Source organism: Solanum dulcamara, chromosome 8 (assembly GCF_947179165.1).
Source record: "Solanum dulcamara chromosome 8, daSolDulc1.2, whole genome shotgun sequence".
Lineage (NCBI taxonomy): Eukaryota > Viridiplantae > Streptophyta > Magnoliopsida > Solanales > Solanaceae > Solanum > Solanum dulcamara.
The window spans coordinates 3,402,946-3,422,384 of NC_077244.1; the positions used below are offsets into that span (position 1 = coordinate 3,402,946).

General features: G+C 35.2%; 3 protein-coding genes across 8 annotated transcripts; all 3 read left to right on the plus strand.

Moving 5' to 3' along the window:
• The first annotated feature begins 1,536 nt into the window (after nt 1-1,536).
• On the plus strand, nt 1,537-9,404 carry LOC129898929 (putative pentatricopeptide repeat-containing protein At1g12700, mitochondrial). The gene is made up of 3 exons (XM_055973637.1): nt 1,537-5,666; nt 8,402-8,477; nt 8,957-9,404. Exon 1 carries the CDS (start codon nt 1,537-1,539, stop codon nt 3,253-3,255), a length of 1,719 nt encoding a protein of 572 aa, XP_055829612.1. The 3' UTR covers nt 3,256-5,666; nt 8,402-8,477; nt 8,957-9,404.
• On the plus strand, nt 4,780-9,057 carry LOC129898933 (pentatricopeptide repeat-containing protein At1g62930, chloroplastic-like). Its single transcript, XM_055973642.1, has 4 exons — nt 4,780-5,516; nt 5,580-5,666; nt 6,564-6,604; nt 8,957-9,057. The coding sequence occupies exons 1-4, from the start codon at nt 4,780-4,782 to the stop codon at nt 9,055-9,057; spliced, it is 966 nt and encodes a 321-aa protein (XP_055829617.1).
• A 2,727-nt stretch (nt 9,405-12,131) lies between the features above and the next one.
• On the plus strand, nt 12,132-17,978 carry LOC129898743 (putative pentatricopeptide repeat-containing protein At1g12700, mitochondrial). 6 transcript variants are annotated; one of them, XM_055973400.1, is made up of 3 exons: nt 12,132-12,389; nt 12,615-14,062; nt 15,375-17,978. In XM_055973400.1, the coding sequence occupies exons 1-2, from the start codon at nt 12,195-12,197 to the stop codon at nt 13,920-13,922; spliced, it is 1,503 nt and encodes a 500-aa protein (XP_055829375.1). In that variant the 5' UTR covers nt 12,132-12,194; the 3' UTR covers nt 13,923-14,062; nt 15,375-17,978. The 6 variants fall into 6 exon arrangements, with proteins under 6 accessions (XP_055829375.1, XP_055829371.1, XP_055829370.1 ...); XM_055973396.1 differs by having other exon boundaries at nt 12,132-14,062; nt 15,375-15,769; nt 17,097-17,977; XM_055973395.1 differs by having other exon boundaries at nt 12,132-14,062.
• Nucleotides 17,979-19,439: the final 1,461 nt, after the last annotated feature.

A 19,439-nucleotide genomic window follows, 5' to 3' on the forward strand; every position in this document is an offset into this window, starting at 1 on the left:
CCTAACAGAGAACATTCAGTAATTTTCTTCGTCTAGTATTTGTGATGGTGGGAGATAGTAGGTATCTGGTATAATAGTCCAAGAAAGTGCCAGTTAAAATTATGTTTTTGGAAAACACTTTCAAAAACAACATTTTTCAATATAAGCTAATTTTAGAAGCGTGTGGTTATCTTTTATAAAAAGTTTAATTATTCATTCTTCCATTTTTCTCCTTATATAAAATAGTACATAAATTTCTCATAGTTTATATGTGCATTGATTATGTGAAATTGTAAATTGATAATCAATCAACTTATTTGATGTGCTCCTTTTTGCCAAGATGAGTCGAGATAACTCTCTTTTTGCTGTAATATCTAGGCCTAATGGGTATGGTGTTACCACTAATTTTTGTACCCGTGCTGGTTAATAAAAGCAACCTCTTGTTTGGGCGGTTATTTGTTTTATTTTTTTATATCAAGAAAAAGGAATCGTTCGCTCAAAAAAAAAGTGCCGAGTTTTATATGCATAGCAATTAAAATACTATCAAAGCATATTTTTAGTTATGTTAATTTTAATATATGAATAACTTTGTAATGAGTAAACATATGACCCATTACTTACGACTTATTTGGATGGTTATTATATATTATTTCATAATGTATAGTATTATTTTGATTAATATAATGCTTGGATAAATTATATCATTTTCTGTTGTTACATGATGTTACATATCAATAATTCGAAAAATAAATTTATAATATTATAAATAAAATTAAGGTATAAGATAAAATTATTATATATAAGAAAAGAGAGGATAAAATAAGATCATTAAATAATCGAAAAATTGCCTAAAATGTCTTCGAACTATTGGAAATGGTACAAAAATGCCCTCGCCTAAAATGCCTTTGACATTCCTCTTTATGTTCAAAAATGACCTTTTCTTTATCGCAAAAGAACACGAGGGGCATTTTTATACCATTTAAAATATTTTGAGGGCATTTTAGGCCTTTTCCCGTAATTAAATAAATTTTAATTTATAATTAATTTTAAATAATTAAATTGTAACCAACAGATGACCGCCACATGTTTAAAAAAATTATTCGAATTATTTATTTAAATTATGTTAAATAAATTTTGATAGATAATTAATTTTAAATAATTAAATTATAATCAACAGATGACCGCCACGTGTTTAAAAAATTATTTAAATTATTTAATTAAAATTACGTTAAAGAAATTTGATTTATAATTAATTTTAAATAATTAAATTATAACCAATAGATGGCCACCATGTGTTTAAAAAAATTATTCAAATTATTTAATTAAAATTATATTAAAGAAAAATGTCATTTTTGGAACTAAAGATGGGTGGTTATCATATAAAATTCTAAAAATTAATACCTTTACATCCATTTTTAGGTCCAAAAATAATTTGAAAAGGGCTTAAAATATCCTTATCTATTTGAAAATGATACAAGTAAAAATGAATGGAGTAGGAGTAAATATAAAATCTGTTAATTTCTTGCAAAATTGGGGCACACTTTTACGCCATTGATGATGAGGAGAATTTCTCTGCGCAATCGCAATGGCAATGGTATTGTTCCCTTTCTCTCTTCCATTTCTGGTTCGGAATTTACAGACAGAGCTTATTCTTCATGCCATTACAGTAATGCTGTTTCTCTCTTCCATCAAATGGTTAGAATGAAGCCTCTTCCTTCAGTTGTCGATTTCTCTAAGTTGTTTAAGAATATGATAAGTTTGAAGCATTATTCTCCTGTCCTTTCGCTTTTTCGAGAAATGCAGCAATTAGGTATCCCAATTAGTGATTTCATCGTGAATATCATGATTAATAGTTATTGCCTGATGCATTGTGGATTTTCGGTGTTACCCATTTACTTGAAGAATGGCATTCCGTTTAATACCGTCACTTTTAACACTCTAATAAGGGGATTATTTGCTGAAAAAAAGTTTAAAGATGCAGTTGAATTGTTCAAGAAGTTGGTGAGAGAGAGGATTTGTGAGCCCAACGAAGTCATGTATGCAACCGTCATGAATGGGCTTAGCAAAAGGGGCCATACTCAAAAAACTTTAAGTTTGCTCCGTTTAATGGAACAGGGGAACACTAAGCCCAACATATATATCTACAACATTGTTATAGATTCCCTTTGCAAAGATAGAAACTTAGATGCTGCTATCACTCTTTTGAATGAGATGAAGAAGAGAGGCATTCCTCCAAACATAGTCACATATAGTTCATTAATTGATGGTTTGTGTAGGATTGGTCAGTGGGAAAAAGTTAAGATTTTGATCTCTGAGATGGTGAACCTTAATATTTATCCAGATGTGCGCATCTTCAACATACTAACAGATGGACTATGCAAAGAAGGAAAAGTCGAAGATGCCGAGGAAATAATGAAACACATGGTCGTAAAAGGTGTAGAGCCTAATATAATCACCCACACTGCGATAATGGATGGATATTGTTTGCGTGGTCAAGTGGATAGTGCGAGGAGAATTTTTGATAGCATGATAGATAAGGGCATTGAGCCTGACATTTTTAGCTATAACATACTAATAAACGGATACTGTAAGAAAAAGAAAGTGGATGAGGCCATGCAATTGTTTTGTGAAATTTCTCAAAAGGGATCAAAACCTGATATCGTTACCTACACTACTATCTTGCAAGGTCTTTTTGAAGTTGGAAGAACAGACGATGCAAAAAAGTTCTTTGGTGAGATGTTATCTTCGGGGACCGTACCTGATTCATACATTCATTGCACTTTGCTCAATGGTTATTTTAAGTATGGACTTGTTGAAGAAGCTTTGTCGCTCTTTAATAAGTTGGAAGGAAAGAGAGAAAATACTGATATTATATTTTACAACATTATCATTGGTGGATTGTGCAAAAATGGTAAACTTGACAAAGCTCGTGCCATTTTTGAGAAGCTTCCTTTAATTGGAGTGCTACCGAATGTGAGAACATACAATACAATGATAACTGGATTTTGTCTACAAGGGTTGTTAGATGAAGCGAAAGATATGCTTAGAAAAATGGAGGACAACGGTTGTTTTCCCGACAATGTCACATACAATGTTGTTGTGCAAGGATTTCTCAGGTGCAACAAAATTAGTGAAATGACATCTTTCATGAAGGAAATAGCGGGAAGGGGCTTCTCATTTGATGCAACTACAACTAGTTTTTTGATAAATGTTATAAGAGATAATCCTTCCGTCCTTGAAATCATACCAGAACTTCAATTAGAAAACAAGAAGTGATCGCTTGGTTCATTCGGTTACTCTATGGCTGTAATATAATTTCCTTTTATCCCTACAAAAGAAATAGCAACCAATGCAATTGCAGAAGCTGATGGCAATTAGAATGTTGCTCGAGTTTTTTAGGCAGACCTATTGAGGAGGTACTTCACTTTTGATATTTTGAGTTATTTATAAACTCTTCTTAATCAAATGTGATTGCACTCTTAATATGAGAAAAAATGGTGACTATACGGATTTAAAATAATAATAATTAAATGGTGAGTGTCCTCATGTGTACACGTTATAAGTGTAGTAATATCATTTTTTTCAGTGCTATTTAGTTATCTTCAGGTATTTTTTGGATAGAAGCACAAAGAATTAAAGAATGGTGGTGTTGTGTAACTTATGTGGGAAGACCAGATTATATACTAGCTTGCAAGCTGAAACTACTGAAAGTCAAGCTGAAAGAATGGAGCAAAACACTTCATGCCAACCTTGGTTTGCAAAAAATGTGTACTCTCAACAAACTAGCTGATCTAGATTTGATTTAAGATCAAAGAGCACTTTCTGATGATGAGTCCTACTTGAGAGCAGTACCGACAGTGGAGTTGGAGGAAATTGCCAAGAAGGAGGAAGTGGCTTGGAGGCAAACATCTAGGGCCCTTTGGCTCAAGGAAGGGGGCAGGAATTCAAAATATTTCCATAGGATTGCTAACTGTCTCAAGAGGTACAACAACATTGACCAAGTAACCATAAATGTAGCCAATGTTACTGAACCAGATGGGATCCAAGATGAAATAATTAGTTTCTACCTGATACTATATACTGAAACAGAAGTATGGAGACCTCAGTTCAATTCTAGATTCCAACTTATGGTCAGTGGAGAGGATAATATAGCTTTGCAAGGTCAATTTGAAGGACAGGAAATCAAAGACAGTGTGTTCTCGTGTGCAAGGGACAAGGCCCCAGGCCCTGGTGGTTTCTCAATGGCCTTTTACATACAGTGCTGGGATGTGATTAAGGAGGAAGTGGTAGCTGCCATCCAGAATTTCCATGATCAGGGCTATTTTGAAAAAAGTTTTAATGCTATCTTCATAGCCCTGATCCCCAAGAAAGTGGGAACATCTGAATTGAAAGATTTTAGGCCAATAAGCTTGATTGGGAGCTTCTACAAAATCATATCAAAGATCCTAACAGAAAGACTCAAGAGGGTTATACCAAAGTTAGTTGATGACCAACAAATGGCCTTCATAATGAGTAGGCAAATTATGGATGCCATTCTGGTGGCCAATGAATGTGTAGATGTGAGAAACAGATCCAATGTTCCAGGAATTCTTTGTAAGCTAGATATAGAGAAAGCTTATGATCATTTGAATTGGGAATATTTGTGGAGTACACTCAGGAGGATGGGGGTTTGGAAATACATGGATAAAATGGATGAGGTTTTGCATGACCACAGTGAAGTTCTCTGTTTTGATAATTGATGGATATTGTTTGCATGGTCAAGTGGATAGTGCGAGGAGAATTTTTGATATCATGATTGATATGGGCATTGAGCCTAACGTTATTAGCTATAACATACTAATAAATGGATACTGTAAGAAAAAGAAAGTGGATGAGGCCATGCAATTGTTTTGTGAAATTTCTCAAAAGGGATCAAAACCTAATACTGTTACCTACAATACTATCTTGCAAGGTCTTTTTGAAGTTGGAAGAATAGGCGATGCAAAAAGATTCTTTGCTGAGATGCTATCTGCAGGGCCCATACCTAATTTGTACATTCATTGCACTTTGCTCAATGGTTATTTTAAATACGGGCTTGTTGAAGAAGCTTTGTCGCTCTTTGATAAGTTGGAAGGAAAGAGAGAAAATACTGATATTATATTTTACAATTTTATCATTGGTGGATTGTGCAAAAATGGTAAACGCGACAAAGCTCGTGCCATTTTTGATAAGCTTCATTTAATTGGAGCACTACCGAATGTGAGGACATACAATAATATGATAAATGGATTTTGTGTCGAAGATTTGTTAGATGAAGCTAATGATATGCTAAGAAAAATGGAGGAGGACGGTTATTTGCCAAACGACTTCACTTACAATGTCCTTGTGTGGGAATTTCTCAGGTGTAGGAAAATTACTGAAATGACATCTTTTATGAAGGAAATGACTGGTAGGGGTTTCTTATTTGATGCAACTACAACTGAGTTATTGGTAAACATTCTAAGGGAGAATCTATCCGTCCTTGACACGATACTAGAGCTTCACACCAAAATTATGAAGTGAATATTTCTTTCACCTGATTTCTTCGGCTACACTATCACTGTGATACAATTTCCTTTTAGCACTGCAAAAGAAATGGTTTCTAATGCAGTTGTTGAAGCAGAAAAAATGGCAATTAGAATGTCGCTTGAGCTTTGCAGGCAGGCAAGGTACACGACTTCTTATGTTTTTATTGTTTTTCCACTCTTCTTTATCTTGGAAACCAGATATTACTGCTCTCTTGATATGAGAAATAAGATGAGTTCCCTTATGTGTAAACATTTTAAGAGAGTGTTTGGATTGACTTTTTAAATATAGCTTATGCTAAAAGCCATTAGTTGGTCATACCCAACTTTTAGCCATTTACCTGAAGAATGGCACTTCATTTACTGTTTTCACCTTTACCACACTAAATAAGAGGAATCTTTGCTGAAAATAAGTTTAAGATGCAGTTGAATTGTTCAAGAAGTTGGTGAGAGAGAAGATTTGTGAGCCTGACGAAGTCATGTATGAAACTGTCATGAATGGGCTTGGTAAAAGGGGTCATACTCAAAAAACTTTGCTCCACTTAATGGAACAAGGGAACACTAAGCACAACATATATATCTACAACATTGTCGTAGATGCTCTTTCCAAAGATGGAAACTTAAATGCTGCTATTAACATTCTGAACGAGATGAAGTAGAAAGGCATTCCTCCTAAGATAATCATATATAGTTCAATAATTGATGGTTTAAGTTTGGTAAGTGGGGAAAAGTTAAGACTTTGTTCTATGAGATGGTGAACCTTATATTTATCCATGTGTGCACCTTCACCATACTAACTGATGAAGGGAAAAGTTGAAGATGCCGAGGAAGTAATGAAACACATGGTATGAATATTTGGAAACAATCTTTTTGATGAGTTCAACCTATTCTTCTGTCCCTTGACCCCTATAGTATGAATATATGTGATCTTCCCGAAACTGAAATAGAGTTTATGCAAACCCCTATAGTGCTAAAGGGAATAGAGTGTGATACATATCTTTTTGTCCTTTGCATCTCTAATTTATGCTTTACCTTTTGAAGGTGTGGTTTGCAAAAACCTTGTTCATGTAAGTGTATTCCAGGTTTGTTGAGATTATTCATAACTGAAAAACTGTGTAACAGCAACTCAGTCATATCCTTTTTTTTCGGACTTATGAATAGGTTGCGACACTGTGCAAACTAGAAAATCAGATGACCGAAAAACTTGTCCAGGGCATAACTAGTGGTACAAAAATTGATGGTTCATTATGTGCTCCCTTAACTCAAAACAAAGAAGACTTGTCATTTCATTTATCTTATGAACTGCTGGGTCCTTTCGATATGAAGTTCGTATCTGAAGCTTTCAATGCTTGTTCTCTTTTGTGTCTTTGAGGGTGAAAAAACTCATCATTTGTTGAACTTAGCATTTTTTCAGTCCTTCCCTTTTGTATTTTTTCTACAGGAAAAGGGCCATTCTTCTATTTCAAAGCACTACGTTTTTAGTAACAGTTTTCAGTATTTGACACTGTTTTGTCAAAAAACAAATCTTTAGAAAAATTAATATGCATTATATCCAATGTATCTATTTTTCTTCCATTTGGCCATGTCTGGTTAAAGCATTGTAGCCTTCATTCATTCCAAAAATTGGCTCACTTCAGTCATTATACCTTTCCAAAGCTGAAATCAGTTTGTTGCTACAGTTTAAACTTCTGATATATTTCCAACTCCTTAAGAATAGTTGGGAACCTTTGAGAGCAGAACTTTTCCATCCTATATTTTTCTGTGATCTGTCGCTTCCACATTTCTTCTTCCTTATTGTAGAACTTCCCAAGCCACTTCATAAGGAGATTTTTGTTGTTTATCCTTAGGTTTCTTACTCCTATTTCTCCTTCCCTCTTCCTTCTTGTCACAATTTCTCAGTTGAAGGCTTTCTTCTCTCTATTAGCTCGCCACTAGAAATCTTTCTTTAACTCATCCATTCTCTTTTCTGTTGTCACAATATTGTCACAATTTTTCAGTTGAAGGCTTTCTTCTCTCTATTAGCTTGCCACTAGAAATCTTTCTTTAACTCATCCATTCTCTTTTCTGTTGTCACAATATTGCCACAATTTCTCAGTTGAAGGCTTTCTTCTCTCTATTAGCTTGCCACTAGAAATCTTTGTTTAACTCATCCATTCTCTTTTCTGTCTTCCTTGGTATTGGAAAGAGAGACATAGTATAGATAGAAAGAGCCTCCAACACATTATTGGTTAGGACTAGTCTTCCTCCCTAGGATAAATATTACTTCCAATTTGAGAGCGTCTTCTCACACTTTTCATGATTGGCACATTGCATCCCAAGGATATATCACTCGGCAAAATTTACTTGTAAACCTGATACAACTTCAAACATCTACACATAAGAGATGTGATATCATCATTGATCCTTGGACTCTTGTATCTACTTGAAAGCATTTTATCCAGCCAAGCTGTGTTGCCTTGTTAGTCATTGTACTAAGTCCCTTCATAACTAAAATAAACAGCAAATTAGACAGAGCCGAGAAAAAACCTGGCGTTGTAGCTTTTAATAAGATTGAGATTTGACGGTAGATTTGTAAAGCTTCATTCAATTTCTCCATTTGTTTCCAAACCTTAATTCTACCATAAAATTTATCAAAAATGAAAATCCCCAATTTACATGATCATACGCCTTCACTATCAGTAGTCCAGTTCTCCTTGCCTTTTTCTTGAACTAAAAGCCTCATTTGCTATTAACTCCGGCGCACATTATTTGTCTACCTTTAGTGAATGCCAACTGGTTTCTGTTCATTAATTTGCTGATAAATTGCTTCAATCGTTTTGCCATCAATTAGTCCTTACATATAATCAAACTAATGACGTTCTGGTGAAAATACTCTACAGCTTTCAACACATCATTCCAACATATTTTATTGAAAGCCGCGGTGAAGTGACCCAGTCTCTTTGTCGTTTAGGCATGGTAAGTTATCATCCTTCCATGTTGGTCTCCACTCTCTTCGTCGCTTAGGCATGCTATGTACTGTTACCAACAAAGGTTAGTTGGTTTTCTATGTTGTTTTGTGGGGAAAAGGCAAAATTATGTGTAGATATGAATGTACAGACTTACGTTTGTTAATGAATATTAGAATGAAACATGTTTTGCTTTTTAAATATTATTTCTGACAATTAAAGATTGCCAATATGCATATTTGCTAAGGTTTCTAGATTTTTGTTTCCATGAACTAACTTAACTTTCAATGATTTTTGTTACCTTTTCTAAATAGCCTTCTCAACCTCTAGAAATTACTCCTTCCTTGAAAGTGACTTGTCGATTTGCTGAAGAAACTTTTCTGTATTTTCTCCTAAACAGTATGCATCTAATATTTCTTCAAGGACAATGATATTTCACACTTCAAATCTTTCTTTCTATCTTTCTGACACATGCATGTCACTTGCCAGATAACCTCGTCAGGCACATTCCGATAATTGATCAGGCCGGGATGGTAATGGTATCCATCGAAGATGTTATCTATGGTGTTGCACGTGAGAGCATAGTGTAATGACCCGCTACTTGATCATTTTTAAGGAGGAAGAATCTAGAGTCATGGAGAGGTTAAAAGTCCGAGTCCGTAACAATAGGGACAAGTGATGTTATCTATGATGTTGCAAGAAAGTGACAGCATGTTTGGTTCTTTGAAAGAGTTGGGACAATTTGGCAGATTGAAGTCTTGTGTGTGTGTGACCAATTTTGTATATGAAACAAAATTTACGATTGTATTTACATGATGGACCTCATACAACTTCAAGACGTAAGTTTATGATTATAACATCATGTAACCGTTATGTAAACTATGTTGAAATATTTTTTGAAATTTATGATCTTAAATGACGCATGAGATGTTTGGAATTATTATAAAAGAGGAAGAAAACTTGAAAGTTAAATAACAACTCAAGCACAAAAAATGTGACATAAGAGATATCACAAATGCAAGTATTTATGTGATAATTTTTGATACGAGTCTTAATTATTGAGGATAAGTGACAATTTTATGACACTAGTTTTAAAATTCTCAAATTTTATTATTTATACAAAGGTTTTATCTATTCCTCCCCACCACCTCGCCATTACCACCATCTCCTCTTGTGCCACAACTAACATATTCATCTTCATTGACTCCTCCTCTTCTTTCTTTATCTTACTATCTGTTAGAAAGCTGTCGAAATTGATATAACAACTTCAACAATTGTTTGAGTGTTGCGATTACTATGTTGAAGTTGTTGGAACGATTTCAACTATTACTGCAATAATTTAATCAACTTGACAATTACGATAAAATTGCTCGTAAAAATAAAAACCAAAAAAGAAAAAGAACGAAAAAGAAAAAGAAAAATATGATAAAAATGATAAACATGACGTTGATAATTATGACTACAAATTGGTTTTACCTAAAATATACAACAATAACAACCCAGTGAAATCCCATATCGTGGGGTCTGAGGAGGGTAAAGTATACGCAGACCTGACTCCTACCAATGTAGGCCGGCTGTTTCCGAAAGACCCTCGGCTCAATAGAAGCATAGAAAAAGGTCAGACAAGAATATTAGAGTAAATAAGTAGATAACGAAAACGATCCAAAGAATAGTATAATCAAAGCACAAAAATAGTAGATATTATTAGATAATAACATAAATACCATAAATAACATAAATCAGAGTACAAGAAATCATAGTGCGTTAATACGCCTATGAATAAGGGGAAATAAAGCAACTATGTACTAGCCTTCTATCCTAATGTGTGTCCTCCACACCCTCCTATCTAAGGTCATGTTCTCGGTAAGTCGTAAATGCGTCATGTCCTGTCTGATTACCTCTCCCCAATATTTCTTCGGCCTACCCCTACCTCTTCTGAAACCATCCATGGCCAACCTCTCACACCTCCGCACTGGTGCATCTGGGACTCTCCTCTTCACATGTCCAAACCATCTCAGTCGAGTTTCCCGCATCTTGTCTTCCACCGAGGTCTCTCCTACCTTGTCTCGAATAGCCTCATTTCTAATCATGTCGCTCCTGGTATGCCCACACATCCATCTCAATATTCTCATCTCGGCAACCTTCATCTTTTGCACGTGGGAGACCTTAACTGGCCAACACTCCGCCCCATATAACATAGCTGGTCTAACGACCACTTTGTAGAACTTGCCCATAAGTTGTGGTGGCACCTTTTTGTCACATAACACACCGGAGGCGAGCCTCCATTTCATCCATCCTGCCCCAATACGATGTGTGACATCCTCGTCAATCTCCCCGCTGCCTTGCATGATAGAACCAAGGTACTTAAAACTACTTTTCTTTTGGATGGCTTGGTCCCCGAGCCTAACTTCCGCACCAACCTCTTGAGGTGTCTCACTGAACTTGCACTCTAGATACTCTGTTTTGGTCCTACTCAACTTAAACCCTTTAGACTCCAAGGTGCGTCTCCAATCTTCCAGCTTAGCGTTAACTCTGCTACGAGTCTCATCGATTAGGACTATGTCGTCCGCAAAAAGCATACACCATGGCACCTCACCTTGAATTTGTCGCGTCAATCCATCCATCACCAAGGCAAATAGGAATGGGCTAAGAGCTGATCCTTGATGCAACCCCATCACAATTGGGAAGTGTTCTGAGTCCCCTCCTACTGTCCTTACCCTGGTATTGGCACCCTCGTACATGTCCTTGATCACCCTTATATACGCTATAGGTACACCTTTAGCCTCCAAGCATCTCCATAGTATCTCTCGTGGGACTTTATCGTAAGCCTTTTCCAGGTCGATGAATATCATATACAAGTCTCTCTTCCTCTCCCTATATTGCTCCATTAGTCTCCTCATAAGGTGGATGACTTTTGTAGTTGAGCGTCCCGGCATAAATCCGAACTGGTTCTCTGAAATAGACACGCCTTTCCTCACCCTCATCTCCACCACTCTTTCCCACACTTTCATAGTATGGCTTAGCAGCTTGATACCTCTATAGTTGTCACAGCTCTGGCTATCCCCCTTGTTTTTGTATAGCGGGATCATGATGCTCGATCTCCATTCTACGGGCATCATTGTCGTCGTAAAGATGACATTAAATAACCTAGTCAGCCATTTCAAACCTATCGGGCTCGCACTCTTCCAAAATTCTCCAAGGAGCTCGTTAGGTCCGGTCGCTCTTCCCCAGAGCATCCTACGAACAACATTTTTAACCTCATCGACTGTAATACTCCTACAACCCCCAAAATCGTGACTCCTTGCTGAATGTTCCAAATCTCCCAATACAATTTCTCTGTCCCCTTTGTCATTCAAAAGTTTATGGAAGTATGACTGCCATCTTTGTTTGATAAGGGTCTCCTCTACTAATACTTTTCCGTATTCGTCTTTAATGCACTTCACATGATCCACATCGCGTGTCCTTCTCTTCCGAGCCCTGGCTAGCCTGAATAATTTACTGTCCCCACCTTTCTCTTCCAGTTCATCATAAAGGCATTCAAAAGCTGTCATTTTTGCCGTTGCATATATAGTTATAAATTAAATTTTACACGTGGTTTAAAACACAAAATTGCCTTTAATTTGGAGGTGCAAATTGCAATTGCTAAATAAAAAGAAAAGGAAGACATTATGAATAGGAAAAGGTTTGATTAGGGCACAGCGCAATTGTCTCTCTCTTTCTGCTGAAGATGAGAAGAATTTATGGTCTCTCTTTCATGGCTACTTCTCATTCTGCTTCGGTCAGAGTTTATACAAATAAATCCAATTGTAAACTTGGGAAGGAATTCAAGTGCTTAGATGATGCTGTTACTCTCTTCCATCAAATGGTTAGAATGAAGCCTCTTCCTTCAGTTGTCGATTTCTCTAAATTGTTTAAGAATATGGTAAGTATGAAGCATTATTCTGCTTCCCTTTCCCTTTTTCGAGAAATGCAGAAATTAGGTATCCCAATTAGTGATTTCATCTTGAATATCATGACTAATAGTTATTGCCTGATGCATCGTGTTGATTGTGCATTTTCGATGTTACCCATTTACTTGAAGAATGGCATTCCGTTTAATACCGTCACTTTTAACACTCTAATAAGGGGATTATTTGCTGAAAAAAAGTTTAAAGATGCAGTTGAATTGTTCAAGAAGTTGGTGAGAGAGAAGATTTGTGAGCCCGATGAAGTCATGTATGCAACCGTCATGAATGGGCTTAGCAAAAGGGGCCACACTCAAAAAACATTAAGTTTGCTCCGGTTAATGGAACAAGGGAACACTAAGCCAGACGTATATATCTACAACATTGTCATAGATTCCCTTTGCAAAGATGGAAACTTAGATGGTGCTATCACTCTTTTGAATGAGATGAAGCAGAGAGGCATTCCTCCAAACATAGTGACATATAGTTCATTAATTGATGGTTTGTGTAAGCTTGGTCAGTGGAGAAAAGTTAAGATATTGTTCTCTGAGATGGTGAACCACAATATTTATCCAGGTGTGCGCAGCTTCAACATACTAACAGATGGACTATGCAAAGAAGGAAAAGTCAAAGATGCCGAGGAAATAATGAAACACATGGTCGGAAAAGGTGTAGAGCCTAATATAATCACCTACAATGCGATAATGCATGGGTATTGTTTGCGAGGTCAACTAGATAGAGCGAGGATAATTTTTGATAGCTTGGTAGATAAGGGCATTGAGCCTAACAGTTTTAGCTATAACATACTAATAAATGGATACTGTAAGAAAAGGAAACTCGCCGAGGCCATGCAATTGTTTTGTGAAATTTCTCAAAAGGGATCAAAACCTGATATTGTTACCTACAATACTATCTTGCAAGGTCTTTTTGAAGTTGGAAGAACAGACGATGCAAAAAAGTTCTTTGGTGAGATGTTATCTTCGGGGACCGTACCTGACTTATGCACTCATCACACTTTGCTTGATGGTTATTTTAAGTACGGACTTGTTGAAGAAGCTATGTCACTCTTTAATAAGTTGGTTGGAAAGAAAGAAAATATTGATATTATATCTTACAATATTATCATTAATGGATTGTGTAAAAATGGTGAACTCGATAAAGCTCATGCTATTTTTGAGAAGATTTATTCAATGGGATTGCTTCCGGATGCGAGAACATACAATACAATGATAACTGGATTTTGTCTAAAAGGGTTGTTAGATGAAGCTAAAGATATGCTTAGAAAAATGGAGGACAACGGTTGTTTTCCCGACAATGTCACATACAATGTTGTTGTGCAAGGATTTCTCAGGTGCAACAAAATTAGTGAAATGACATCTTTCATGAAGGAAATAGCGGGAAGGGGCTTCTCATTTGATGCAACTACAACTAGTTTTTTGATAAATGTTATAAGAGATAATCCTTCCGTCCTTGAAATCATACCAGAACTTCAATTAGAAAACAAGAAGTGATCGCTTGGTTCATTCGGTTACTCTATGGCTGTAATATAATTTCCTTTTATCCCTACAAAAGAAATAGCAACCAATGCAATTGCAGAAGCTGATGGCAATTAGAATGTTGCTCGAGTTTTTTAGGCAGACCTATTGAGGAGGTACTTCACTTTTGATATTTTGAGTTATTTATAAACTCTTCTTAATCAAATGTGATTGCACTCTTAATATGAGAAAAAATGGTGACTATACTGATTTAAAATAATAATAATTAAATGGTGAGTGTCCTCATGTGTACACGTTATAAGTGTAGTAATATCATTTTTTTCAGTGCTATTTAGTTATCTTCAGGTATTTTTTGGATAGAAGCACAAAGAAGAGACAAAATTTATACTCCCTCCGTTTCAATTTGATTGTCCTACTTTCCTTTTTAGTATGTTTCAAAAAGAATGTATCTTTTTTTTAGCAACTTTTCAATTCCAACTTTCCCGAAGATTAAAGGGCATTTTGGTCCATTTGACATAACTTTAATTTAAGACCATAAGATTTAAAAGTCTTTTTTACTTTCTTAAACTTCGTGCAAGTCAGCATGAGACAAACAAATTAAAATGGAGGAAGTAATTGTTATCTATTTCGATTGAGAGGAATGATAGATGTTTCAATGACAAGATAAATAACATTGAGCAGGTTAAATATATTTGTACCTATGGTGCAGGAAGAATCTTGTCCAGGCTAGTGGCTTATATGGGATTTCGGTATACAAATGTTTTTTTTTTTTTTTACAAAGGTAACTATAAAAATGCTTTCTTTTGTGTATAGGAATTAAAGAAATGTTTTTTCACTGTTGAGAGTGAGCGCTTTTCTTCCTTTACTACACTTTGGAACTGTTTCTCTATTCATCCAAGGATGTTTGCTAGGCTTGATTGCTGAAGAATGAAAATGTTTACTAATAGAGCAGAATAGGCTTGAAATGTAATAATTGTTGGTCTAGTATTTGATTGTTAAAGAAAATAAAGAACACATAGTGAGATCCATGGGTTTCAGGAGAGAACTACCACTACGGAAGACAAACACTCTTGAGTCAATCACATCATTCAGAAGGAGACCATTTCTACAAAAAATATTTCTCTATAAGATAATATTTTTTTTTCCATTTTTGGATTGAAAGGCAAAATCTAAGATCTTGTATCTATTTGTTGAATATTTTCCCAGATGTATCTTTAATCCACTAATTAGTTCAAAATTTGGTAGATCTTTCGTGGGATACTTGAAATAAAGGTGCTTTATGTTGTGGAGACATTCTTTAAATGTATGTACATTTACGACTGCCAATATCTGTGATATAAGCTCCTATTGGATTGAAGAGAAATTGATTATGCAGTATATGTACTTTTAGTCGTAAGATTAAGAGCTTAGCTGTTGTAGCCAAATTTGAACTGTTATCTTTCTGAATCCAAAATATGGTGTTCGTAGGCAAAGTGCAAGGAGAAGTTCAAGCAATTATTTTTCATGGAAATGTACTCAAGAATGTTGTTCTATGACTATGGTGTTCATAGGCAAAGTGCAAGGAGAAATTCAAGCAATCATTTTTCATGGAAATGTACTCAAGAATGTTGTTCTATGACCTGTCCACTTAGTGAATCCACTAATGCAGCCACTTATGTTTTTATGCCATGAATCGACCTCAGCTGCTCGTATGGAAGAACATGGTTTTGAAAGCACTACAGTATCTGACATTTTGAGAGACAAGGGTAAAGGCGTTAATGGTTCATTTACAATGATGTTAAGTTTGTTTGTGTGGGTTGTAGAACAAGCTCATCACGGTCGCACCAGAAACTGAAGTACGAAAGTGATGCAATTGGTGACAGGTGTTAGTTTTTTCTTCATTTCTCAAACCTCTAGCCTTTTTTTTAGTGAAGCTAAGCTTAAATACTTTGCTACATAGTCTATCAGCCTCCTGTACATTTTGCGGTCTTACACCTAAAAACGAAATACATTTATATTTTAAATTACAAATATTCTCCTTTTCACCTTTCCTTCCAGATCATAACAACTTTGCTGATACTGTGTTCTGGACCTATTTGATATCGTACCTTTTCCAACTCACCAATAGTTTTTTCAGAGTTCTCAACATGCACCATTTTCGTTTCAACTAATGTCAAAAACATGTACCAAAAAGGAGCTGCATATGTCATAACCTTCTTTACAGAGGATATACCTGTTTCAAATTATCATTCCTCTTCTTTATAAGTTGTGTTGTGTCAAACATGTTTCTCTTGCCAGTAGCCATGTGAAGCATTCAACCTTGTAAGGGGCTTTGTCTCTCCATATCAATTTCCCCGGCCTTATATGATGTTGCCTAATACTTTGGGAGAATACCTTTTAGCCTGATTTTATCGGGAAAACGCTGGATTTCTATTCGGCCTTTTCTGGTTCTGCTTTCAGCCCTTGACATCCTTCAATCACTTGCAAAAATTGGCCGATTCCTCCCTTTCACAGTCACTACACCTTCTTTCCAAAGGTTTATGTTTTAGCCTTGTGGAGACTAATACATTTCTACTGTTGCAATGCTGAAATTCTGGGAAATTGCTCCTTGAATGGCCTGTTCCATATCCATCCGCCTTGCCCGAATAGGAAATTTCTACCACCTCTCAGTTTAATTTGAATGTGCTTTGGGAATTTGCTCCATAAGTTTCTGAAGAATTATATATGGTCTTTACGTGTTTGTTTGTCCCACATTATACTGTAAACTGATGCTACTGCCTTTTCTTCATAACATGTCTTTAGTTTTGAGTCGGTTTTTGAATCCTCAGAACTTGACTACATGATTTATAAAGATTATAGAATGACAAGATTATTCTTCCTTTTACTGCTTGGATGAGGGATGACTCATATTTGGTGTTCTACTGCTTCTCCAAGTTTGAATTTCATATGCAAATTTTGAGTGGTTGGATTTGAACATGTTCTCCTCAAGAGGCGGAGCCAAGATTTGAAATTTATGGGTTTTGAATTTGTCATCGAATTCACTAGTTCGTCGTAGTTACTGGTTTCACACTTAAATATTCATACATATTCAATCAAGCACAAGTACAGGGTCTAAGCAAATAGCTATTGGGTTCATCCGAACCCGTAGCTAATACTCTCCCTCCGCCCCTATTCTCCGGAAAACTAATTTACCTATTTGTTATGTTGCAGGTTCATATATTTGTTTATTGGTATTGGAGCAGTTCATGTAATAGTATCTTGTTGTGGTTGCATTGGAGCGGCAACAAGGAATGGTGGTTGTATCTGCATGAGTGGTTTACCTTCATGATTAATTATGTATTTGTGGAAAACCTAAAATATTTTTTGAAGAAATATATTTCATCAATATGTTGAAATTTTGATGTTGGAGAACTTACGTTTTCAGTCAGAATTTGAAGCCTTACTTATTATATAGCTTCTATTTTGAATTTACTTGGATGAGTTTTTGACCATTTTGGGCTTAATCCAGACCTATTCACTTGTGTAACAGCAACTCAGTCGTATGCTGTTATTTTTCAGACTTGTGAAAAATGAGATGAACCGATATGAAGTTCATATCTGAAGCTTTCAATGCTTATTCTCTTTTACGTCTTTGAGGGTGAAAAAACTCGTCATTTGTTGAACTTAGCATTTTTTTAGTCCTTCCATTTTGTATTTTTTCTACAGGAAGGGGAGTCATTCTTCTATTTCAAAGCCCTACTTTTTTAGTAACAGTTTTCAGTATTTGACACTGTTTTGTCAAAAAAACAAATCTTTAGAAAAATTAATATGCATTATATCCAATGTATCTGTTTTTCTTCCATTTGGCCTTGTCTGGTTGAAGCATTGCAGCCTTCATTCATTCCAAAAATTGGCTCACTTCAGTCATTACACCTTACCAATGCTGAAATCAGTTTGTTGCTAGAAGACGCTTTTTCCTACCATCTCTCTGTTTAAGCTTCTGATATATTTCAAACTCCTTGAGAATAGTTAGGCATGCTATGTACTGTTACCAGCAAAGGTTGGTTGGTTTTCTATTTTGTTTTGTGGGGAAAAGGCAAAATTATGTATAGATATGAATGTACAGACTTACGTTTGTTAATGAATATTGGAATGAAACATGTTTTGCTTTTTAAATATTATTTCTGACAATTAAAGATTGCCAATATGCATATTTGCTAAGGTTTCTAGATTTTTGTTTCCATGAACTAACTTAAGTGTCAATGATTTTTGTTACCTTTTCTAAATAGCCTTCTCAACCTCTTGAAATTACTCCTTCCTTGAAAGTGACTTATCTATTTGCTTCATTATAACCTGAAGAAACTTTTCTGCATTCTCCTAAACAGTATGCATCTAATATTTCTTCAAGGACAATGACATTTCACACTTCAAATCTTTCCGTTTTTCTAACATATGCATGTCACTTGGCATATAACCTCGTTAGGCACATTCCGATAATTGATCAGGCTAGGATGGTACTGATATCCATCGAAGATGTTATCTATGGTGTTGCAAGTAGGACAAGTGATGTTATCTATGGATCATCTTTAAGGAGGAAGAATCTAGAGTCATGAAGAGGTTAAAAGTTTAAGTCCGTGACAATAGGGACAAGTGATGTTATCTATGATGTTGCAAGAAAGTGAGAGCATGTTTGGTTCTTCTTGCAAGAGTTGGGACAACTTGGCAGATTGAAGTCTTGTTTGTGTGTGACCAATTTTGTATATTATGTTATATGAATCAAAATTTACGATTGTATTTACATGATGGACCTCATACAAATTCAAGACGTAAATTTATGATTATAACATCATGCAACCATTATGTATAATATATTGAAATATTTTTTGAAATTTATGATCTTAAATATGACGCATGAGATGTTTGGAATTATTGTATTTACAAATGTATAAAAGAGGAAGAAAACTTGAATGTTAATAACAACTCAAGCACAAAAAATGCGACATAAGAGATATCACAAATGCAAGTATTTCTGTGATAATTTTTTATACAAATCTTAATTATAGGTAATAAGTAACAATTTTATGACACTAGTTTTAAAATTCTCAAATTTTATTATTTATACAAAGGTTTTATCTATCCCTTGCCACCACCTCGCCATTACCACCATCTCCTCCTGTGCCACAACTAACATCTTCACTTTCATTGATTCCTCCTCTTCTTTCTTTATCTTACTATCTGTTAGAAAGCTGTCGAAATTGATATAACAACTTCAACAATTGTTTGAGTGTTGCGATAACTATGTTGAAGTTGTTGGAACGATTTCAACAATTACTGCAATAATTTAATCAACTTGACAATTACGATAAAATTGCCCGTAAAAATAAAAACCAAAGAAAGAAAAGAACGAAAAAGAAAAAGAAAAATATGATAAAAATGACATTGATAATTATGACTACAAGTTGGTTTTACCTAAAATATATAGTTATAAATTAAATTTTACACATGGTTTAAAACACAAAAATGCATTTAATTTGGAGGTGCAAATTGCAATTGCTAAATAAAAAGAAAAGGAAG